This window comes from Coenobita brevimanus, chromosome 43, assembly GCF_032717465.1.
Source record: "Coenobita brevimanus isolate Jiangsu-jjx chromosome 43, ASM3271746v2, whole genome shotgun sequence".
Lineage (NCBI taxonomy): Eukaryota > Metazoa > Arthropoda > Malacostraca > Decapoda > Coenobitidae > Coenobita > Coenobita brevimanus.
This window is the reverse complement of record NC_136996.1, coordinates 26,245,444-26,269,050: the sequence shown is the minus strand read 5'-3', so window position 1 is coordinate 26,269,050 and position 23,607 is coordinate 26,245,444. Positions and strand designations below refer to the sequence as shown.

At 40.9% G+C, this 23,607-nt stretch overlaps 1 protein-coding gene across 1 annotated transcript in view; it reads right to left on the bottom strand.

Annotated features, from left to right (window-relative positions):
- LOC145397820 (BBSome complex member BBS7-like) overlaps positions 1–23,607 on the bottom strand; it is a 115,275-nt gene that overhangs the window by 84,401 nt on the left and 7,267 nt on the right. Inside the window, exons 5-8 of the mRNA XM_080270848.1 lie at positions 18,627–18,741; positions 16,163–16,292; positions 12,767–12,802; positions 2,519–2,629 (exon numbers count right to left, since the gene is read on the bottom strand). Coding sequence (XP_080126974.1) covers positions 2,519–2,629; positions 12,767–12,802; positions 16,163–16,292; positions 18,627–18,741 — 392 coding nt within the window. The remainder of the gene's footprint in view (positions 1–2,518; positions 2,630–12,766; positions 12,803–16,162; positions 16,293–18,626; positions 18,742–23,607) is intronic.

Sequence of the window (23,607 nt, the reverse complement as noted above, 5' to 3'; positions counted from 1 at the left end):
TATCCGGACAAAATGCTTGCATCCGTTTGGAAAATATGGTTGTGCAAAAATTTCTGCCTGGATGGGGGAAAATAGCACGCTGGCACTGCTGTGTCTGGCTAATTTACCCAGTGTCCGCCAGAGACCCACCTCGCTTGCTCTCAGTTCCCGCGCGTCAATGTATACAGTTGTTATAACAGGACACGTGGTGGTTTTTGTGGCTGTTCCCTACCTGCTTCTGGCCTTACTATTCCTTGCATGCCTCTTCCTAGGGTGTATGATTGATGGCTCCTTCACCAGGGAAAAAAGAGAGGGTAATGCTGACCCTTTAGAAGAAGGAAATCCTGGCTAAGATTGATGTGGGATGGTAAAATCGTGAGTGTTGACTCTGATTTTATTCTAGCTTACTGTACTGTACCATGATTTTATTCCATTCTACCATTATGTTTTGTGTGCTCACTGCATTTTTAGGTCTGCTCGACCAGATACAGTGTTAAACAACAGGAACAAGTACTGTATGATGTACTGTAATGGTCTTTTACACTGGCTTTCAAAGTTAGGTTATGTATGAATGGGGACCAGGGGAGAAGTCCACTATTGGATGGAGCCGCTACCCGGAAATGCCTTTGGTTCTATTGCATTAGATAACTGAGGGATGACTGTAGTAGTCCCTCATTCATCGGGACGTGTTCATTATCCAGATGCTGGACCTTGGCTCTAATAAACCATTATCCAAATTTACTTGCTGTTATCCAGACGTAAAAGTCCCTGAGAACTTCGGCCGGCCAGCCGATACGTTCAAACATTTGGTATCGTGGCCACTGGGTTCAAACTGTGAGTGGGAAGTAGGCCATAACCCACAACCAAAGCTAAAATATCCGTCCACCCCTGTACTGAATGGTCAAAGTTGCATGCTTGTCTGATCGCTCCCAACAAACCTCCAACACCCAAGTAATACAACTGTAACCCACACGCAGTGTCAGAATGTCTATATGCATCCCCACTCAATGTCCAAAGTTGCACGGCCAAAAGCTATGTCTTTCCTAACTGCCACTGAGACTGTAACACAGACCGCAAGCCATGAGTACATGTTTGGTGACAGCGGCCGTCTACCTCTCTACTAAACATCCAAAGTCCCCCGGTCACCATGAGTTGTGTTTCTGCATGGCCACTTGGAGTCTAACAGACCGCAAGCTGCGAGAAAATGCACAGTGAAAGTGCCTGTCCGCCTGTTCACAGAAGGGGAAGAATCCTGCCCACAGCCTCGTTTCTTCCCTCCTCCCACCCCTCCTCCATACCCTTCCAGTTCTCTCCTCAGTCCCTACCCTCCTCTGTAGTGATAACACTGACTCGTGAGTTTTTTTAGTTTTTTGCAATTTATTCAACTACTATTGGTCATATTGAAATTCCACAAAATCCACAACAAAGCTCATGAAATTCTGCATGTAGACATATGCTTGACTCTTGGAAGGTGCTGGCAAAATTTTGCACTAGGATAGTGGGAAGTTATGTGAAGGTTTTACTCCTGAACACTTTATTCTCACTACATTTCTGTACTTTTAATCATCAGTTTTGTGTGTTTTATTAGCTTATCTTATAGTATAAACACCAGCAAAGATGATGGTATACCATTTATACCAATATAACCAATTTGTAGTGGCATATTTGGCCATGGACTTTTTTTTTTTTGAGCCCCGGGAGTAATCACTCGTCACAGATAACTGATTTTCAAACTGTCTTCAGTTTTTTTGTGGATTTTTGTTGTTTATGCATTGTTTTCTTGATGTTTAGCATTAATATGGATAATCCTGTGTGTTTTGATGTCTCAATATGGTAGAATGACCGGAAAACAGTGCCAAAATTAGGAGGGGTACTGTATATACAGTAGTGTATAGGTAGGGTATTTTTTGGTTTTCAATGATTATTTTTCATCCTTTTCTTGGTGTTTAGTTACTTTGGATATTCCTATGTCTGTTTTGATGTCTAAATATGGCAGACTGACCTGAAAACAGTGCCAAAATTAGGTACATACAGTACAGTATAGGTAGGGTGCTTTTAGGTTTTCAATGTTTTTTTTTTTGCATGGTTTTCTGGGTGTTGCAAATAATTTGGATAATCCTATGTATACACTGATGTCAAAATATGGCAGAAAGGTCAGAAAACTTTGCCAAAATAAGGAGGGTACTGTACATACAGAAGTGTATAAGTAGGGTGTTTTTTGGTTTTCAGTGGTATTTTGGCACGGTTGTCTTGGCGATAAGCATAACTTTGCATTTTCCTATGTATGTTTTGATGTCTAAATATGCCTGAATGACCAGACAACACAGCCAAATTAAGCACAGGTACTGTACAAATAGGTCAGGTATAGGTTGGAGGTTGGGCATCGGTGGGGTCTGGGTATGGTAGGAGAATAGGGTTCATTATCCAGATGTTGCCAGTACCCGGACATGCCTGTGAGTCTATTATGTCCAGATAAATGAGGGATTACTGTACAGTATATATTTACTGAACATTATAAAACCATGAAGTGGAATCCAACCTGCAGTGTGGTAGGTGGTGCAGGAAGTTCCACAGAGTACAGGACCTCAGAATCCCTCATGACACGCAGCAGTCGGTCCTCACAAGCAAGCACTGGCACCAACGCCTTCATCTGCAGACAACATGAGTGAGAACTGTGTACAGTATTATAAAATGAGTTGACAATGTCCCCACAAGTTATGAAGGATACTGAAAGAGGTTACAGAGTCATAAGAGGGTACCTGTATATACATTTCGAAGATTAACTGAAAGCAGTATCAGAATGATAAGGGGTTATTTCAAAAGTTATAGAATGTTGAGGTATCAGGACTGTCATCTAGAGCACCATGAGTTTGGGGCAATTTTATTGCTGACCATTCAGTAATAGTTCTGTCCTTCACTTGTATTTTTCTACATACAGTAACTCTCTAGGATACAAAATGCTGAGAGTATGTTTTAGAAACTAAAGAATGATAAAAGATGGTATCAGAAGTTATGGAGACTATGAATGATCAGTGGAGGGTATTGCCAAGTGTAAACAGGGTCACAGTTTCCAGCAGGACTGAATTACAGCACCTGGTTTGGATGTATGTATATATGGATGAATACTGTATATGTATGTATTTATGGATGGATGGATATGTATATAAGTATGTACTGCAGCAGTTAGCTTGCAAATGCTTGGCATGAATAGGCAGCTCTACTATACAGAATATCTATTACGATATATCAAAGCTATTTTCATATAATATTTATATACTTCAAACGTGATTTATGCCGATATGATGCACAGTATATTGTCAGCGTCACTATTTCCAGCTTCCTTGTAGCCCTTTAATTCACAAATGGCCAATTATTCATAATTTCAAGGTTATGTCTGGGGGTATGAACAAATAATGAGAAACTACGGAAAACAAGAGTTTAAACCATGCATTCCAGTGACATGTTTTACTGATTTATTCTTGCTGACTCCAGATGATCATGTTATAGTGGGGCCTCACACCCTTTTTATTTTATTTTTTTTTATCTGGTGGTTTCGCATCTGGCAATACGTTAGAAACTATCCCAAGCCTGACATCTGGCGAGGTTGCAGACTCGCCAAGCGAAATTCTGTAAGCATCCAGCTTGGCACTTGGTGGCCATCTCATGACGATGCCATTGTGTACACAACCACTGCACAGACCACAGCTAGCACCTTGCCTGACTAGTTTTTGTGCCAGTGTCTCATGTTTGGGGGTGTTCAGCTAGAACTTGTTACAATAGTTTGATGGCGACCTTGGGATGAAATTGCAAAAACATGCAAAATAAAACTCCTGATAATTTTTCCCCATTTAAAGTCTGTCCCAGATCTTGCAGTTTCACATCTGGTGCGATGTTTTTAGGCTACGGTATTTGCCAGATGTGAGGCCCCACTTACATAAAATTGGTGCCAAGTTTCCTTTCATGGAATCCCTGCATTAAGGATGGCCATGGTACAGCTGATGTTTTCTATGGAAAGGAAGCTAAACCATGTGCCAAAACCAGCTACAGTGTAATTACTTCCCAACAGTTGTTGGATGCTGTTGAGGAAAATGAAACTGGAGATATTTAATATAATTTTTAACAATGTGAGAGATTCAGCTTGGAATCGACCCTATGTACAGTCACTCAAAAATAATTATCACCAAGCGATTGTACTTCTGGGTCAATGTTTCCTAATTATATTCAACTTTACAAAAGTCTCCAGTTCACAGAGTCTGTCCTGAGCTGAACAATAACACCAGTAGCTAACATGCTTGCTGATTTTACTGAGGTCAGATAGGTAATGAACAGCTTTCATGTGGTGGTGCCATGTACCCTGGATGGAATGAAGCTGCTGCGGCAATACACCAAGGAGCAAAACCATATTTTCTTGCACCTCAACGTGAGGAAGGATCCAGGCCCAACCCTAATGATGCATTGTCTACAGCAAGGGGGCACCAGTTCTCTATATGGAGTATGTACTTTACAGTGGAGCCCTGCAGTTAGCGGCATCATCGTTTGCAGTTTCATGGTTAGTGGTGGACTGTAAATATTCCCAAACACCAGGCTTTGTGTGAAAACCCCTCCGTTCGCAGCGAGAAAAACGTAAACAAACCGCGTGCACAGAACGCGATAGCCACTTGTTCGCTTCAGTTGCTGCAGACCCACCATGCTCCACACGTTGTGTGTTTATACCTGCTCCCTGAGCCTTTATTTTCTGTGCCTTGCTGCTTGCGTTCTTGGTTTCATTCTTGCACTATGGCTTCCTGCTGCTCTGAAGGTTTGGATGGCGGTCCTGGAGGTGAGAAAGGAGACGGTAAGAGGTCAGAATCGCCAAGTAAGGAAAGTATGAAGAAAGGGAAACACAGTGGGGTGCAGTAGCCTCACCACCTGTTTCAGAAATTACACCCTCATCCCTTCCATTAAGCACCTCATTCGAGCCTTCTAAGTAAGTTTCCTTGCCTATTATGTACTCTGTATTAATACCAGCTTCTCTTCAGGTGCAATCAGTAAATTTTACAATGCATAAATGGGTTTTAGGGGGAGCTGGCATGAGACCCAGAACCAATTAGCCTATTTACCATAGGATCAATGTCCCAACTTTAGTGGTTTCAAGGTTCGCGGTACTTTTCAAAGAACCAACAAGGCACAAAACGCGGGGCTCCACTGTACTATGGTCTCTCTTTTGGGGTGTTTTCATCATCCCAGACTCTGGGAAAAGGCGTGTTTCCCAGGATCCTACGATTTCCTCAACGTAGGTAAGAATAGGGGTAAGCGGTACAGATATCTTTTTTTTAATATCAATGGCCAATTCATAGCAGCATTTCTACAAATGTGAGCAATTGTGTGTGTGTGTGTATGCGCCAATGCAAGATGGTGCAAGCAAAGTGAAAGAAGAGTTCTGGACAAATGTGGAAGCATGCATGGAAAAGTCTGAGAGGATTGAGAGTGTTTTTAATTGGAGAAATGAATGGAAAAGTAGGGAATGTGAAGGTGGATGGAGTAGTTGGCAAGTGGGCTGTGCCTGCAGAAGTGGATGAGACTGGCAGTGCTCTATTGGATATTTGTGCAGGGAGGGAGTTGGTCATGGCCAATATGACAAAATGATCCACAGGTATACGTGGTGAGTGATGAGATGGGTGGGAGGTGAAATGAATGAATGGAAGGCAATTATTGAGTAGGTGTGGGTGGATGATAGGATGAGAAGTGTGTTATGGATGCAAGGACATATAGAGGTTGGGGGAGTGGATTTTCTAACCACCACTTGGTGGTGGTGAAAGTCAAAGTTCAAATGAAATGGAGGAATAGAAGAAGAGATGGACAGGAGGAAGTAGTTCATACAAGGAGGGTACAAAGGTTGCAAGGGGATGGAAAAAAGGCAGAATATAAGAGGGATGTGGAGGACCGATTGGGTAAATATGATTTGGGGTAGAGGGGGGAGGTAGAAGGCGTGTGAAAGATATTCCCAGAAGAAATCTGTGCAGCAGCTGAGGTGGTGTGTGGGGTGAAGAGAAGATGAAAGGGAGTGCAAGGAACAGCATGGTGGAATGAGGAGGTGAGAGAGGTTCTGGCACAAAAGAAGAAAGCATTTGGTGAGTGGATGAGGAACAGGGGTGTGGAGGAAGTTGAGAGACTGAAGAGAGAGTTATATGTAGAGAGGAAGAGAGGTGAAAAGATTAAAAAAGAGAGTAAGCAGAGTGGATGTGGAATTTGGAAAGAATTTGAATGTAAACTGAAAGGAATGTAAGAAACTGTTCTGGAAAGAGGTAAAGAGAGTTAGACAGGGTGATAAAGAAGTTAGTCAGGGATGAAAGATAAAAATGGTAGATTGCTAGTGGAGAAGAGAGAAAAAGTGAGCAGATGGAGAGAACACTTGAAGGAATTGCTGAACATAAAGAATGAAAGTAATGTGAGTATAAGTGGCTGGAGAATGGCTGGGAAAAGGAGGGATGTGAGAAGAGAGGAAGAAATCAGTAGGATGGAAGTTGTGGAAGCAATGAAGAAAGTCAAAATGGGGAAAGCCCCAGGAATTGATGGAGTGTGCGGTGAAATGCTGAAGTAGTAGAATGGATGTGGAAGATGTGCAGATTGGCCTGGGAGGAAGGTAGAGTCCCAAAGGATAGGAAGTCAGGTATAATTACTGCATTCCTCTGTGCAAAGGAAAAATGGAAAAAGAAGTGTGTGGTAATCATAGTGGCATTTGTCTTCTTAGTGTAATAGGAAAAGTATATGGTGGGATACTCACTGACAGAGTTAGGGAAATAACAAAGGAATTAGTTGGAGAAGGACAGGGAGGTTTTGGGATGGATAGAGGTTGTGTAGAGCAGATATTCATTCTTAAGGCTATAGTGGAAAAGTTTCTAAAGGGAAAGAAGCTATATGTAGCCTTCAGAAAGAACAGAGAAATTAGTTGGAGAGGAACAGGGAGGCTTTAGGAAGGGAAGAGGTTGCATAGATCAGACATTCATTCTTAGATCTTTAGTGGAAAAGTTTCTAGAGAAGGGAAAGAAGCTGTATGCGGCGTTCATGGATTTGGAGAAAGCATATGACAGGGTGGATAGACAAGGATTGTGGAAAGTGTTAAGAATATATGGAGTAGATGGGAAGTTGTTGAATGCTGTGAAGAGTATGTATGATGGTGCGAAGGCTGCAGTGCGTGTGGATGGTGAACTAAGTACATTTTTCTCTTTGAAAGTTGGGTTGAAACAGGGATGTGTCATGTCTCCATGGTTGTTCAATCTGTACATGGATGGGGTAATAAAAGAGGTACAAGGTAGGGTAGTGGATGCTGGAGTGGCCCTGGTGAGAGAGGATAGTGTTTGGAAACTCCCTGTACTGTTGTTTGCAGATGATACTGTGTTGTTGAGTGAAGATGAAGGGGAGCTGCAAGGCTTGGTGGATGAGTTTGGGAGAGTGTGTAAGAAACGGAATCTAAAGGTGAATGTAGGGAAGAGTAAAGTGATAGTCTTTGAGAGGGGTGAAGGCAGTGAATGTACAGCGAGGTTGGATGGTGAGGAATTGGAAAATGTGAGTACGTTTAAGTACTTGGGTAGTGTGATGAGTAAGGATGGAGGTTTGGAGGGTGAAGTGCTTAAAAGGGTGCAGCAGGGAAGAAAGGTTGTTGGTTCTTTGAAACCAGTGATAAGAAACAGGGAAGTGAGCATGGAAGTGAAAAAGTTACTACATGACAGTATTGTGATACCAACTCTAACATATAGAAGTGAAGCTTGGACGTTGTTGGAAGGACACAAGTCAAGAGTGAGGGCAGTGGAAATGAGTTATTTAAAAGGAGCCTGTGGAGTCACATGGAGAGACAGGCTGACGAATGAGGATATAAAGGAGCATTGTGGTGTGGATGTGATAGGATGCGTTATGAGGAACACACTGAGATGGTTTGGCCATGTGGAGAGAATGGAGGGTGAAAGACTGACGAAGAGAGTGTATGTGAGTGAGGTGGAGGCCGAGGATCAGATGGAGGGATGGGGTGGAGAGGTATATGAGAGAGGGGGGTGTGAGTTGGGAGCAGGGCAGTGAAATGGCGGGGGACAGGGCGACTTGGAGGCAATTTGTTTGTGGCCACCCCAAACGGGATTGAGGCGTCTGGCAATAGATAGATAGATGTGACAATGTGGATACACAAGGCATGTGGGAAGTACAGTTGTCGTATGAAATGCGTGTTTCTAAGCCACATTTTTTTAATCCACTGCATGGTTCCTGAAAGTAGAAGAAACAACGGTTATATGTTCAAGCGGGGACTTTTGGCCCCAGAGTGATGTAGGGAGGAAGAAAGGAATGTGGAAAAAGATATAATTGACAAATGTAAGGAAGAACCCAAATTGTTTTATAGATTTCTTAATGGCAAATTGAAACAAAAGGAAGAAGTCACTACACTGAAAGTAGGAGAGGTCTACAAAGATTCAACAATGAAGCTGAAATAATGAATAAATGTTTCTGATCGGTTTTCATCAAAGAAAAGGATTTTGTGGAGGGGGAGGGAGTGACTAGAAATGTAGTGACAAAAGATACAAAAGTGGAAGTGCAGGAAATGTATAAATTATTGGAAACTCAGGACGTAAGGAAACCACAGGACCGGATGGAATCTCTACTTGGGTACTGAAAGAATGCAGAGAACAACTGGCGGATAAGATTCACAGTTTAATTGTGCAATCTCTGGAAGAAGGGAAAGTGCCTCAGGAATGGAAAAGGGCCAATGTAGTACCAATTTATCAGGGAGGAAATAAGGAAGAACCCCTGAATGATAGACCAGTGTCCCTGACCAGCACTGTCGCAAAATTGTGCAAGAGAATCCTGAAAGACAGATTGATAAAATATCCGGAGGAGATGAACATTTTGGCTAAGAGTCAGTTTGGATTCAGAAGTGGAAGGTCGTGTGTTTCCAACTTGAGCTTTTACTCAAGAGCAGTTGACATGCTACAGGAGAGAGACAGTTGGGTGGATTGTGTGTATTTAGATTTGGAGAAAGCCTTTGACAAGGTACCCCACAAGCAACTAATGTGGAAATTGGAGCACACAGGAGGGCTGAAGGGAAACCTCCTGGAGTGGATGATAGACTTCTTGAAAGACAGACAAACGAGGACAGTAATAAAGGATAAGATGTCTGAATGGAGGGAAGTAACAAGTGGAATCCCACAGGACTCGGTGTTAGCGCCAGTAACGTACCTGATTTACGTAAATAATATGGTAAATGGAATGAAGTTATACAAATCTGTGCCAATGATGCAATGATCTTGAGGAGAGCAGAAGTCGAAGAAGACTGTAAGATGCTGTAGGAGGACCTGGATAGGATTCATGATTGGAGCCAGATGTGGGAAATGAAATTCAATGCAAAAAGAAATGCAAAATATCAGAAATGGGTAAAAGTATCAAGAACCCATCACTGATTTATATGATGGGTAATGAACCAATCACAAAAGCGAGAGAAGAGAAGGAATTGGGAGTGCTGGTCCAGGATAATTTGTCATCTGAAAAACACATCAACAAGATAGTTAGAGAGACGTACAATCTCTTGACCAACATAAGAGTGGCATTTCATTACATGAATGAGGAGATGATGAAAAAATTGATAGTGGCCATGATCCACCCTGGGTTGGAATATGCAGCAGTACTGTGGTCCCCACACAAAAAGAAATATATAAACAAGAACGAGAGAATACAAAGAACAGCAACCAAAATGGTCCCTAGCCTGGCAGATGTGTCGTACAGAGAGAGGCTGGATAAGCTGGATCTGCCTTCCTTAGAAAAAAGAAGAGATAGAGGGGCGACATGACTGCAGTGTTCAGCGCCATGATGGGAGCAGATAAAATTGATAAAGATGATCTGTTTGTATGGGATGGGAGAGTAACAAGAGGACACAGAATGAAACTGAAAAAACCAAGTTGCTTGAAGGATATCAAGAAATGTAGGTTTCCATATAGATGCAAAGACCTGTGGAATAGCCTGGACAAAGAGATCATCCAGTCTAAAAACTTAAACGAGTTCAAAGCAAAATTTGACTTGCTGAGAAAGAGAAGGGACCTCCGAATGCAACTCATTTCCTGTATATCACAACGTGGTAGATACACTCACACACACACACACACACACACACACACACACACACACACACACACAGTTATTCTTACTAATGGATTCTATTAAAGGAGCGCAAGTATTTATTTAGCTTTGTTCTCAGTTTTGTCATTAAAAACCTAGCAGTCCTGAATAGTATCTTGGCCCCGTTGACCAGCACCGCAGTAGTTTATCGGGTAGATGCTATAAGAGTAAAGGGTTATCAACCCGAAATATCCTTGGAAAAGCATGATATTTGTATTAATTTGATTTATTTATAAATTTTTTGACACTCCAGAAAGGGAGGTAATTCTGGAAATTTGGTCAGTTTCTTGGAAAACAAGAATCCTGTATTATTATTCCTCTGGGTTCCCAGGAAAGAGCCCCCAGTATGTACTGTAAAGCACCTGTAAGAGTCTCACAGAGCAGTTGCTTACCTGTGGTTGACCAGTCTGCTCAGCCAGACAGACCATTGTTAAGCAACAACAGCAACAACACCTCAGGTCAGAACATTTACCAACAAAAAAGTCTCAGCTTCACCGCCGTCAATCTACAGTGGCACACGTTACTGTACGGTATTTTCCTAGCATGTTAAGTGAGGTATTGGACATCTTGAATAAACATAATTTAAAAGGTATGTGTATACTGTACCTGTACGTACTGTATGTATGACAAAGGCTTAATTGCATACACCATATTAAAAAAAAGCTGGCACACACTTAATCAATGTTATAAGTCTCTAAGGGAACTGATCTGTCAGTCCAAGTGACACCACTCTCTACAAATGGAGAAATGGTCCATATCCATCTGGGATTCATGAATGGGTACAGGTTAGGGAAGACTTGAGAATGTAGAATGAGAACTGTTGTGGACATGTAGCAGAACCTCAAGTGAGCATCTAATAACACATGTAAGGACATAATATTGCATCCTTAAACATATGCTCCTAGCCATGTCTGTGTCCATGTCCAGAAGAATGACAGATTGGTTCACCAACCACTTGGTCTTTGTAGTGGTCTTCAGAATTAGAATGTACAATATATGTACTTCCTGAACAATATTTTACCATGCACAAAATTATACATATTTGATTACCACATAAAATTTTAACATCAACATTCACAATGGACTAAGAATACAACATAAATTACTCTAGCAGGTACAGAGTCAATTACCTACAAAACCAAACAGTAACTCATAACACCTAAATGAAGGACTGTCCCCCGGAGGGTGACTTTGTGCCAACATTCCAGCCCGCCATCCTCCTTTTGAGAGGTGGAGGGGGGTGGGTGGAGCTGAGTGATGGTGGTACACAAAGGAAGGTCCTCCATCCACATACTGTACCAAGAAATCTGAATGGTCATCAATTGTAAGTCAATGTTCTGATGACATTAGTTTTATAGCAAAAACAAATATGTATCACACAATTCAACAGCGTGTTTCTTAACCCATTCACTGATATATTTCAAAAGCTGCATTTCCAATCTCCAGTGCCAACTTCAATTTCAGTTTAATATTTGTGCAGATAATGGAGCAGAGAGTAAGAAAAATTACTGTGTTTACCCTATTTCAGGGTATTTCTTATCACTGCAAGGACCAACTTACATTCAGTACATTTTTGACAAGTCTGGATTCAAGGTGAAATGGCACAACTACACCTTCAGTGGAACTTACTGTAATATTATTTTCCAGAAAACGCCATTATTAGCAATATCTTCCAGACAAATTTAAGCCATACTCTTGAAAGGTAAGTGAAACAATTGAAAAGTGATACACTACAGATTTTCTCTAGTCTCCATCAGTGACTCACTTGATAAGTAAGAGGATCAAACCAGGCAAATGCTTACTCGAGTCTGAAAGACACTCTTCTCTGCTTGCATGGGCGAGCCTCATTCAAATGATGACTGCTCTCCAAGCTAAACAGTTACATGCAGAATCTAGATGAATTCTCCATATCTTGAGGTCACTTCTCAGAACCTCATCTCACCTTGTTCTTTGCCTGGTCACAAACGGATCTCTCCCATATTCAGGCACATGCTGAAGATCGGAGATTACCTACTATCTCCCACACCCTCTTCATCATACAGTGTATGTTGACTTACCAAGCATTTACTGTACTATATCAGGTGACATTCCTGTACTCTACTGGGCTGCATTACAAATGATCACAAGTGTTGGTACAATGTGTTGGAAAAGCAGTACATTCCAACCAATACAACCTATTAAAGACAAATAATTGGCAAGGCACAGTATACTGTATATGAAATGCTAAAGCATGGAACTGTAGGCAGATTGTTGTGTATATGCAACAAAAATAGTTAATGCACAGAGCAAAGGCATCATACCACTACTACCTACAGCAGGTGAAAGCTCAAGCTCTAACATAAAGTTTTTGCCATACTGTACATGATAAAGTTAAAGGCTCTATAAATCCTGTTATTTGCAGACAATCTAATCAAAAGCATTTCTAAGCTATGGTAAGTACAGTATATACCGTACCAATACTGTAAGTACTGTGAAGAGAAGTTACTGGAATTCTTAATACTACAATGCTCAATGTGGTGTGTGGAATAATTACCTAATAGTAAACAACAACTCTGATTATAAAACAAAGCAGTGTGTCTTTAATTAAACACAAATGTATACTAGAATACATATTCTGATGGGCAAAACTAGTGCCTGTGGATGATGGAGGGTTTACCTGGTCCATAAACAGTGTGGCCTTTAAGTATTCACACTGGGAAAACAAATAACATATGTTAATGAAGTATAGTCATGATAATAGGTTAACTACAAAAAATTTGAATGGAAAATAGAAACTTCATAACTTATACTATAAATTATTGTCTTATTCACTCATAATCATTCCAACCCTAAATCTCAACCAAGACATGGGGTTTCTACATTATTAGTACTGTACTAATAGTATCATCAATAAAATGCAAATGAGATGTTTCTTATTTTATAATACAAACTATACTCCTTTCACTTTAACTTAGTCTAAGATTCATTTCTCCCCATCTTGAATGCTAAGCCGTAACAGAAATTAATAAAACAAAATAGCACTACTCACGAAGAAGTGCTATGAAATGAATGTTGAGTCATAGTATTATCTTGTTCTACCACCAAATTATGACAAATACACTGGAAAATGATGAAAATTTCTACCAATTTAAAGTGAAGTCTTGCAGCTGATCTCACTCTGCACTTCCTCACCCTTGGGCCTTCACCAACTGAAAAACCTACTTACACTGTTGCTATGGAAATGCTTCTCCCTCTGCTGCTTCAAATTATCCATCTTACACTGACAGGGTTCATGGCACAGCTTTTATGAATGACTGTGCCATGTACTGTATACTTGTATCCCAGATGAAATTACTAATCACCATACACAGTACAATAACTACCTTACAAATTTTAATAGGCAGAACCAACATCTCAAGAAGCACTTACCATGTCTGGGGTCACTTAACAGGAAAAAATAATTATCAGTCCTAGAGATACCTCCTTAACTGAACAATGCCTGATTTAAAAAAAAAAAAAAAAAAAAAAAAAAAAAAAAGGAATTTGCTATCTGAAAATGTTAAACTTCTGAGCTAACTGAAAAGATTTTTCAATTACTGTACATACAAATGAACATTAACCCACCCCGTCCCGTCGACGTATGGGTACGTTGCAACGATTTGCGTTTGCCAGTCCCGGCGACGTACCGGTACGTCGTGCAATTGCAAGGTCCCTAATTTGCACAATTTTCAATTTTCGCGCGTGATTTTTCGTATGTATACATGGGACACCTTCCTCTATTCCTCTATAAGATGCCAAGCAGGGACAATAATGCCTTACACTGCATAACCTCCCCCCTCCCTCCCCTCATGCCATTGTCTCGGCAATTCACCTGTTACCAGTGACCTGGCCAATAAAGACATTCAGGGCCAGAGTGATTCCCCAATCGATGACAATGTGGAGGACAAGGTTTACATAGCATTAGAGGAAGAAACAGTCAGAAATGATGATCAGGTAATGTGGGAAAAAAAGGTCATGAATGGTGATTAGTTAGTGAGTGAAACAATGCTTATAATGCCTATATTACTGCTTGAAAACCAATATACTCTCATACTACATATAAATTCGCACCAAGTAAATAAATAAATACCGTTTATGAGTGGATAAAATAGTTACCCTCCCACAGAACTCGTTTTCTTTGGTGCTGGCATGTTAGAAAACCCAGTCAGGTAAGGAGGAACTCCTACCTGTATTGAGTATTTTAAACCTCAGGTGAGCAATTTCTCTATGAATTTTCGATGTTTCTCACCAAAAGCGGAGGTTTTAGCCAAAAAAAAAAATTTCGAAAATACCTCGGGACTGGGGGATGTCGGAGGTGCGGAAAACCTCGGGACGTGACGGGTTAACCCCTTCTATATGATGACAGATTTTAGCTATACTGCATTTCATTCATGCTAATGCCACATAATTTTTTTCATTTCTGGAAATACTCCTCATAGTGAAGAGGCTAATGGAGACAGTTTCTTACCCCTTCATTCTGAGAAGTTTTTCTTGAGGTGAACAGAATCATCTAGCGCTAGCAAAAGGAAAATAACGAAAAGTGCCATCATAGAGATAGGGTTATATCACCTTCACCACCACACCACCATCATCATTATTATCAAGTTGATCAACATAAAGAGCCTGAAGTCCTAAGTACAATCTCATTTCCTTCTGTTGGAGGAGGTACACTTGCACTCAACAACTATAGTGAAGCAAGGTTACAAAACTTCCAACCTGCTAGAATATTACTCATCACTGTAGTTACATAATAAGCAACAAATATATAGGCTATGTACAAGTCTGCACAGCCCAGTTCACTTATAGCTTAGCACATTTTCAAGTTCAGTTTAGTGCTTTTCAAGACTTCTGTTTGGCAATACAGGGCATCACTCTTCCCCTACTACAAATTTGCAATCACCCTCTTTAGCCAGCCAGCTGAAACAACACACTCATACATAATCGAATTTATCAAATCAGTAACTATACCCACTCCTATTCTCCTGTGGCTTTCAATATTTCAGCAGTCAATCTGGACACATCTGCCATCTTCCCAAACTGCATCCTGTCTACTACTGCCCAGCTCACGGCAGCAGCATCAATCAATGGCCGAAGGCCAAAAACTGGTTACACTGACTCTGAATTTTCCTGTTTCAGTCAAACTCCTCATTCAGCAACTGGTTATAATGCCCTCTCCAGGCATTATTAATATCCTCACTGTCCACTACTACTTTTCCCTCATCATCCATCACACATTACTCACTTTGGATATCCCTGTTTTCTCTCCTCATCTGATTTTCTACTCTAAATATCATATTCTTCCTTTCAGCACTATTTAGATAATCCAGTAAAAGTTTCTCTCTCTTGAATGACAATCAAAACAGAAAATAACATCAGGATGGAGAGTGACAGACTAACGAGGAGCATGTATGTGAGAAAGATAGTGGAGGAGATAGGGAAGGGGAGACCAAGGATGAGATGGAGGGATGAAGTAGAGAGGTATATGAGATGACGGGGGAAGAAGGGGGGGGTTATGTTGGCGAGGAAGGCAGCAAAATGGCAGGGGACAGGGCAGCGTGGGGACAGTTTGTTTGTGCCCACCCCTCATAGGATTGTGGCATTGGGCTATATATTTGCAGATACTGTAGTAATGATGTAGTCAGGGTAAAAGATCATTAAAAGGCAACACTGATTAGGCGTGAAATAATTTAGAAGTACTGTAGCTACAATAAAACAGAAAATTAACTGATGTAATCTGTTATCTACCTACTGCCTGATGCCACATCCTGTGAAGAATAGCCTTGACAAAAGGACCTCCAGGCATTTCTATCCCTTCTCAGTAATGACTCCTCTCCCTATGATGCATAAACCTCCTTTACAAACCACTGCATCTCATACATTACTTTATCTCTACTTTGCCCAGTCTCCCTCCTTCTCCCTCCAACCAACTCACACTAAGACACTCTCACAGCAATCTCTCGTTATTTATATTCTCCACATGTTGAACCATCTTAGTGTATCTCATCATATTGAAAAGGGTGGATTTCTAGCTCACCTTCTCAGCAGGAAGTGAGATGACATCATTGATGGTATCTGGGGAGAGGAAGTAATTTGCATCCTGACAGTCATGGTAATGGTTGTAAACATAGTCACCACACACCAACAGGTCACTCCCACTGATGTACCTGACAAGAAATGAGTTTAGTATTAGTCTCTCTCTCTCCACACACACACAAGCATGTGGCCACTGCCACTAATATACATAGGAAGAATTTATTAAAACTAAGCCTGAGACAATTTTGAAGCATGTGATTTTTATATAACACATCTGACCATTCTGTACTGTGTTGACTATACCCAATAATGTGGAATGCAAGTTAATCACATCCAACAATTACAGATGTTTAAAAAAAATAATAATGAATAACAAGTTTGCTTACAACTCTGTACAGTAAACTAAATTTTAACAATATGGAAGTAAGCCAACATTATGGATCACATTCTTGTGAAATAAGGAAACTTTATAGCACCTCTAGGTGGGGGCGCTCACCATCCACTCACTCGATGTAGTGCTGCTCTCAGGTGTCTCTCCTTTCCTCTCTTCCATCCGTCTTTCCTTCCGTCCTCTTCTGTCTTTCTCTCCTTCATTCTTTCCTTGTCCTTCTGCCTACGGGTGACTTTACACTCCCTCTTGTGTCTTTCTTTCCTTCATTCTTTCCTCTTCCTTCTGCCTATACTGAAGATAACTCTACACTGAGTGACAAGCCAAATGGTTTCCTGTACACCAGGACACCATTTACTACGCTGGGTGGTAACCATATAACCAAATTATGGCGCCTGGTGGTTAGTGGGTAATTAAGGTGCTCCAATCGGACTAAGCCTGCGCAGGTTTGTATCCAAGGGGTGGTCGGAGTTTACTGCTCACGTAATGCCACTCATGGATGAGTGAGGCTGGTCACTCTCATCTTAAATGTCAGGACCAACTTGCCTAGCCCCGGGTTTCTATGTTCCTCATGGGGCATCATAGGACTGGATGATGGATGAATGGATGGATGGATACTAACGAATGACAAATATTTTAATCACTGTTATCTTGCTTTATGGATGGTTCTAGTAAAACTGCCTAGGTTTTGTCTCTATGTTATGCTTACAGAGATGAGTAAACTGATGAATGCTGAGTTTACAAAATGACACTTATATTATATACAATCAAAAGGCTCCAATACTGTAATTTCTTTGTAGTATATCATGCCAAATGAGTAATTTGATAAGCAAAATATGTTCTGGGGTGTTTTGCTTTGTGTGTATAAAAAAAAAAAAAACACACACACACACACACACACACACTAGCCACTTTCTCACTGCCTACCCTGCATCAGAGCTGAGCAACAGAGGCAAACCTAGTGGCAGCTTTCTGAAACAGGATTTAGTGAAGTGTCTAATTATCCAGACATCCACTACCTGGACAATTCATTACCCGGACACTGTGATCTGGCTGTTTCAATCCATTACTGTATTCATACATTTTTTCCCACTATCCGGACAAAATGCTTGTGTCTGTTTGGAAATTATGATTGCATGAAAAATTTCCACCCTGATGGGCAGGAATAGCCCAATGGCACCACAGTGTCTGGCTGGTTAGTTTACCCTACATCCGCCAGAGACCCCTCTTGCTCAGTCTCGGCTCCCACGAGGCTATGTAAACAGTTGTTATGGCGGTACACGTGGTGGTTTTTGTGGCTGTTCCCCACCCGCTTCTGGCCTTGCTATTCCTTGCATGCCCTTTTCCTAGGGTGTATGATGATGGCCCCTTCACCAGCAAAAAGGAAGAGGGCAGTGCTAACTCTTTAGAAGCAGGAGATCCCGGGTAAGATTGATCCCGGATGGTTGAATCATGAGTGTTGACTGATTTTATTCTTGCTTACTGTATTGTACCATAATTTTATTCTATTTTCTCATGATTTTATTTCATTTTACCATTATATTTTGTGTGCCCACTGCATTTTTAGGTCTGCATGACCACACAGAGTAGTGTTAAACAACAGGGACAAGTGTTGTATGACGTACCATAGTGGCCTTTTACGCTGGCTTTTAACGTTAAGTTAGGTACAAATGGGGGCCAGAGGGGATCTCCACTATCAGGATGGAGCCACTACCTGGACATGCCAATGGCTCTATTACGTCGAATAATCAAGGGATGACTGTATATATAAACTTGCACTCTAATGAAACATGGCCAACTTGAAGTGGAAAAAAGGAATTAAGTGACAGGAATAAAACGAAACAGCTTAAAATGAAGGCTGACTGTACTGCATACTGTACTTAGTTTTCCTGAGCTGAGAAAGATAATCTGGCATTAACTGGAATGCAACACTTGGATGTCCTAACTATGATAAGGTTAAAGGTGACTGTGTAAATACTCTCAGGATCTATAAAGTACTATTGACTGAATAAACTGTTAGGCACTGGAGATGGAATATAACACTAGGGAAGATGTGAACATGAGAAAGTTAACTTACATGGATTTGATTTCTTCAGTGAGATTTGTGTCAAAGCCAAGAAATTGCTTCCCTTTCTTAGTATAGCCACGCACTTCATTTCCTGAAGATATGAATATCTTGTCCTTCACTGTGCCTGAGCATGAAAGAGATCTCTCATTAGGGGAAGGCAATGGTCAAGCAGTTAGAGAGATGGTCTGCTGCCTGAAAGGACGTGATTCGAAGCTGGGGCATGGAAGAGTCTGATATTTTGAATTTCATTAAACAGATTACTTAAATTCCAAATGACTTACAGTGTCAAAAAACACCCTTGCAAACACTGTACAAGTATACCAAACCTTAAATGTGACAGGTTTAGCATGTATTCGATATGTACAGTAGGTATCAACGCTCAAGTAGTGACAAGTGAAGGGAAAAGGCATACAGGAGGGGATAATCTATCTTGTCTACAATATGTTCTCAGTATTAAAAGAAGAAGTTTTGTATTTAGCCCCTTTCAATCAATCAATGCCTTCATTAATTCATTCTTGCTACTCCAAACAATTTTTATTCAACTAAGGGAAGGGCTTTCATATTGAAGAGTTTCATGACAGCTGTATCAAACTCCCCAAGTTCAAAATGATTCTCCAAAACCAAATAACAGCATCTGCAAGTACTGCAGCACTGGATTGTTGCGGTTAAAGGGCAAAATTGCTTTAATATCCTGTATTTAAAAAGTTTTCGAGTCAATTCTCAATAGAAAAATTTTAAGGCATCTTTCCTATCACAACCTTCTTTCCGATCGTCAGTATGGGTTCCGTCAGGGACGCTCCACTGGCGATCTTCTCACCTACCTTTCAGACTCCTGGTCATCCTCCTTTCGGGACTTTGGCGAAAGCTTTGCCATTGCACTTGACATCTCAAAGGCTTTCGATCGAGTCTGGCATAAATCTTTAATTTCCAAACTGCCCTCCTACGGTTTCTATCCTTCTTTCTGTGCCTTCATCGCTAGCTTCCTTTCTGGTCGTTCTATAGCCGCTGTTGTAGAAGGCCATCGTTCTTCTCCTAGATCTATCAACAGTGGTGTTCCTCAGGGCTCTGTCCTATCACCAACTCTCTTCCTTTTATTCATCAATGATCTAAGCTGTACATCTAACCCTATCCACTCATACGCTGATGACTCCACCCTTCACCTTTCCATTCGGTTCCCACAACGCCCATCTCAACAGTTACTTCAACAAACAAGGGATGAGGCTATGGCACACCTAATGTCTGACTTGGCTCGTATCTCTGACTGGGGTAAAAATAATATGGTTGTTTTTAATGCATCTAAGACTCAGTTCTTACACCTATCAACCCAACAAAATCTTCCACAGGTATACCCACTAATGTTTAATAATATTCAGCTTAATCCTGCATCATCCTTGAACATGCCTGGGGTTTCATTTACTCGGGACTTATCTTGGAAAGATCATATTACATCTCTTGTAAAATCTGCTTCCAAGAGATTGGGTGTGCTAAGCCGACTCCGCTCTTTCTTTACCTCTGCACAATTGTTGACTCTATACAGGGGTTTTATCTGCCCTTGTGTGGAGTACAACTCTCATGTGTGGGGAGACTCCCCACATACAGCTCTTCTCAATAGGGTGGAGTCAAAGCCTTTTCGTCTCATTAACTCTCCTCCTCTTACTGACTCCCTTCAACCTCTGTCTCTTTGCCGCACTGTTGCATCTTTATCTCTTTTCTATCGCTACTTTAATGGTCACTGCTCCTCTGAACTGTCTGCTTGCATTCCTCCACCTCTACGACGGGCGCGTAACACCCGTCTGGCAGCAAACTTTCATCCCTTTTCTGTCCAACTCTCTAATGCAAGAGTTAACCGTTACTCCCAGTCTTTCATTTATGCAACAGGTCAACTCTGGAACTGTCTCCCTCTGTCTGTATTTCCTGCTGCCTATGATCTCCAGTCTTTCAAACGCAGTGTGTCCAAGCATCTCAAAATGATCGGATCTTGAATTTGGCTCTCTATTGTATTTTGTTTTTCTCTTGGAGGGAACTGTTACTGCGGGCTCATGGCCTTTGGTTCCTTCTTCCTCGCATAAAAAAAAAAAAAAAAAAAAAAAAATATGCTGTTGGCATTTTTAACACAGTGAAAAGGAAAACAAACTCATTTCAAACACTGTATACCATACTTGATATAGCCAACCCTCTGTATATACAGGTACTAAGTGCACAGAATCTCAGTGAGCAGTTAAAACAAAAAAAAGTTGTACCAAAGATGTCTTATGCATGGAAAAAGCATGCTGATTGTGCAGTTCCCATTCATACACCATCTCTGGTAATTGAAATTGCTCTTGTGAATATTTTTTTACTTCTTTCTTCTCTAATTTGTCACTGTTCAATACATTATTCCCTTAAAATGCATATCTGTATTCTGGTTGGGGTCACAATTATTTTAAAAAGGCATACTGAGGTTTATAATCTGAGTTTATTCACACCTTTCTTTCTACTCTCTTTAAATTTCTTTAATATCACTGTTTTATGTCTTTTTCTTCTTTAATACAAGGAAGAAGGAACCAAATGCCAAAATCCCACAAGACTGTTCCCTTAAAAATAAATAAATAAATAAATAAATAAATAAATAAACAGAGACCCAAATTCAAGACCAATTTATTTTGAGATGCCTGAACACCCTGTGCCTGAAAAACCAGAGGTCGTGGGCAGCAGGAAATACAGAGCAAGACAGTTCCAGAGTTGACCTGTTGCATACATGAAGGACTGGGAGTAGCCTAATGGTTAAATCTTGCATTAGAAAGTTGGACAGAAAAGGGATGAGAACTTGCTGCTAGATGAATGTTACGCACTTGCCGTAGTGACGGAGGGATGCAAGCCTGCAGTTCACAGAAGCTGTGACCACTGAAATAGCAACAGAAAAAGAGATAAAGATGCAACAGTGCAGCAAACAAACAGAGGTTGAAGGACGCCAGAAAGAGGAAAAAGAGTTAATGAGATGAAAAGTCTTTAACACCACCTTGTTGAGAAGGGGACTAAAGGAGCCTCCCCACACTTGAGAGTTGTACTGTACTCTACATAGGTTAATAAAATCCATTTATAAAGTCAACAACCGTGCAGGGGTAAACAAGGCACGGAGATGGCTTTGCACACCTAATCTCTTGAAGGCAGATTTTACAAGAGAGGTAAAATGATCTTTCCAAGATAAATCCCAAGAGAATGAAATGCCAAATACAGTCAGTGTTCACATAAAGCGCGATCCTATAGTGCGAAACTCACATATCATAGAAGGCAACATCTGATGCCAAAATTTAGTCACAATGCGAAAATGATAGACATTACACGGGTGGAGGTAACTGCCCATTTTTTTGAGAGCCATACAACGCGGCGACGATAGACGTAACGCGGCCAGATGCCCCAAAGTATGGTTGAAAGTCATAACTCAGCAAATTAGGGTCATAACGTGGTTAGAACAGACATAACGCAGCCAGTGGCAGTCATAGCAGGGGTTGCATCACCTATGATGTATAGCTGTCAAGTGTCTGAACTGGGTGCTGTCACGATCCACTAAGCATTCCTTCCTACTTAAGCCTACCCTCTCCCTGTGCTCCCGCTGCACACATGCTCTATGTGATCTTTAGTCCTTTTTTTGGCCAAGGAAACCCACTCCACCTCCCCCCCCAGCTAGCCTAAAACCTCTTGCATTCAAGACGAGGAATCTTCCAGTGTTTGTATGTAATGAAGTCTTTATTAGGCAGGTAAATGTCCTTGAAAAAAAAAAAAAAAAAAAAAAAAAAAAAAAAAAAAAATTAAAATTGCCCGAAAAGGTGAACTTGGGGCTGGCTTGGGTACCCTGAAACCCTTTAACATGCAAACATATGTCCCTATAATGTGGAATTCTCATAAAGCGGGACCTTCCGGGTAAAACATTTGCAGGTTATGTAAGCGCTCGCTCTATCTTGAAAAATGATGAAGGATTGAGCTGAATATTGTTAAAAATTAGAGAATGCTCCTGCGGATGATTCTGACGGGTTGATATAACAACTGAGGTTCTGATGCATCAAAAACAAGATTACTTTTACCCCAGTCAGAGATATGAGACAAGTCAGACATTAGGTGTGCCATAGCCTCCTCCCTTGTTTGTTGAAGTATATAAGTGTTGAGATGGACACTGAGAGAAGTGAATGGAAAGGTGAAGGGTGGAGTCATCAGTGTATGTGGGGATAGCATTAGATGTACAGCTCAGATGGTCATTGATAAATACAAGCAAAAGAGTTGGTGAGAGGACAAAGCCCTGACGAATACCACTACTGACAGCTCTGTGTCCTGGAGAAGAACGGCGGCTGTCTACAATAGCAGCTATAGCAGGGGTTCTTAACCTGGGGTCCATGGACGAGCTTCAGGGGGTCCGTGAAGGTCAGAATAATTGAGAACTATTTCGTGATGCCGTTTGGCATCATTAACTGAAAAAAAAAAAAAAAAAAAAAAAAAAAAAAAAAAAAAATCGAGTTTTGACGAATTCTGGTGTTCATTGACACAACCCTACTCCTGTCTGGCAAAGCAAGCTGTGGATGCTGTGATTCCATTTGCTACTATGTACCTTTGTGAGTCAGGGTTTTCAGCCTTTGTTTCTATCAAAATGAAAAGTTGAAATCAACTGGATGTCAATGATGACATGCATGTTTCCTTGCCAAAGACCACTCCACAAATTCATCTTCTTATTCAAGCCAAACAACAACTCTGTCACTGAAATGAACTTTTGACCAGAATTAATGTTTTGTTTTGTTTAATTTGCACAAATTGGATGTATTTCATTTTTTCATTGAGTGGCCATTAGTTTTTCCATGAAAGAGTGGGAAACAGTTCTTTGTAAAGACAGTTTTATACTTTGTGTATGTCATACACTGCATGAGGCAGTTTTCAATAAAATAAAGTACATTCACTGCATGCAAAATGCTGTGTTTGTGGTTATGTGCATTTTTGTAGGGAAGGGGTTCATAGCTTTCACCAG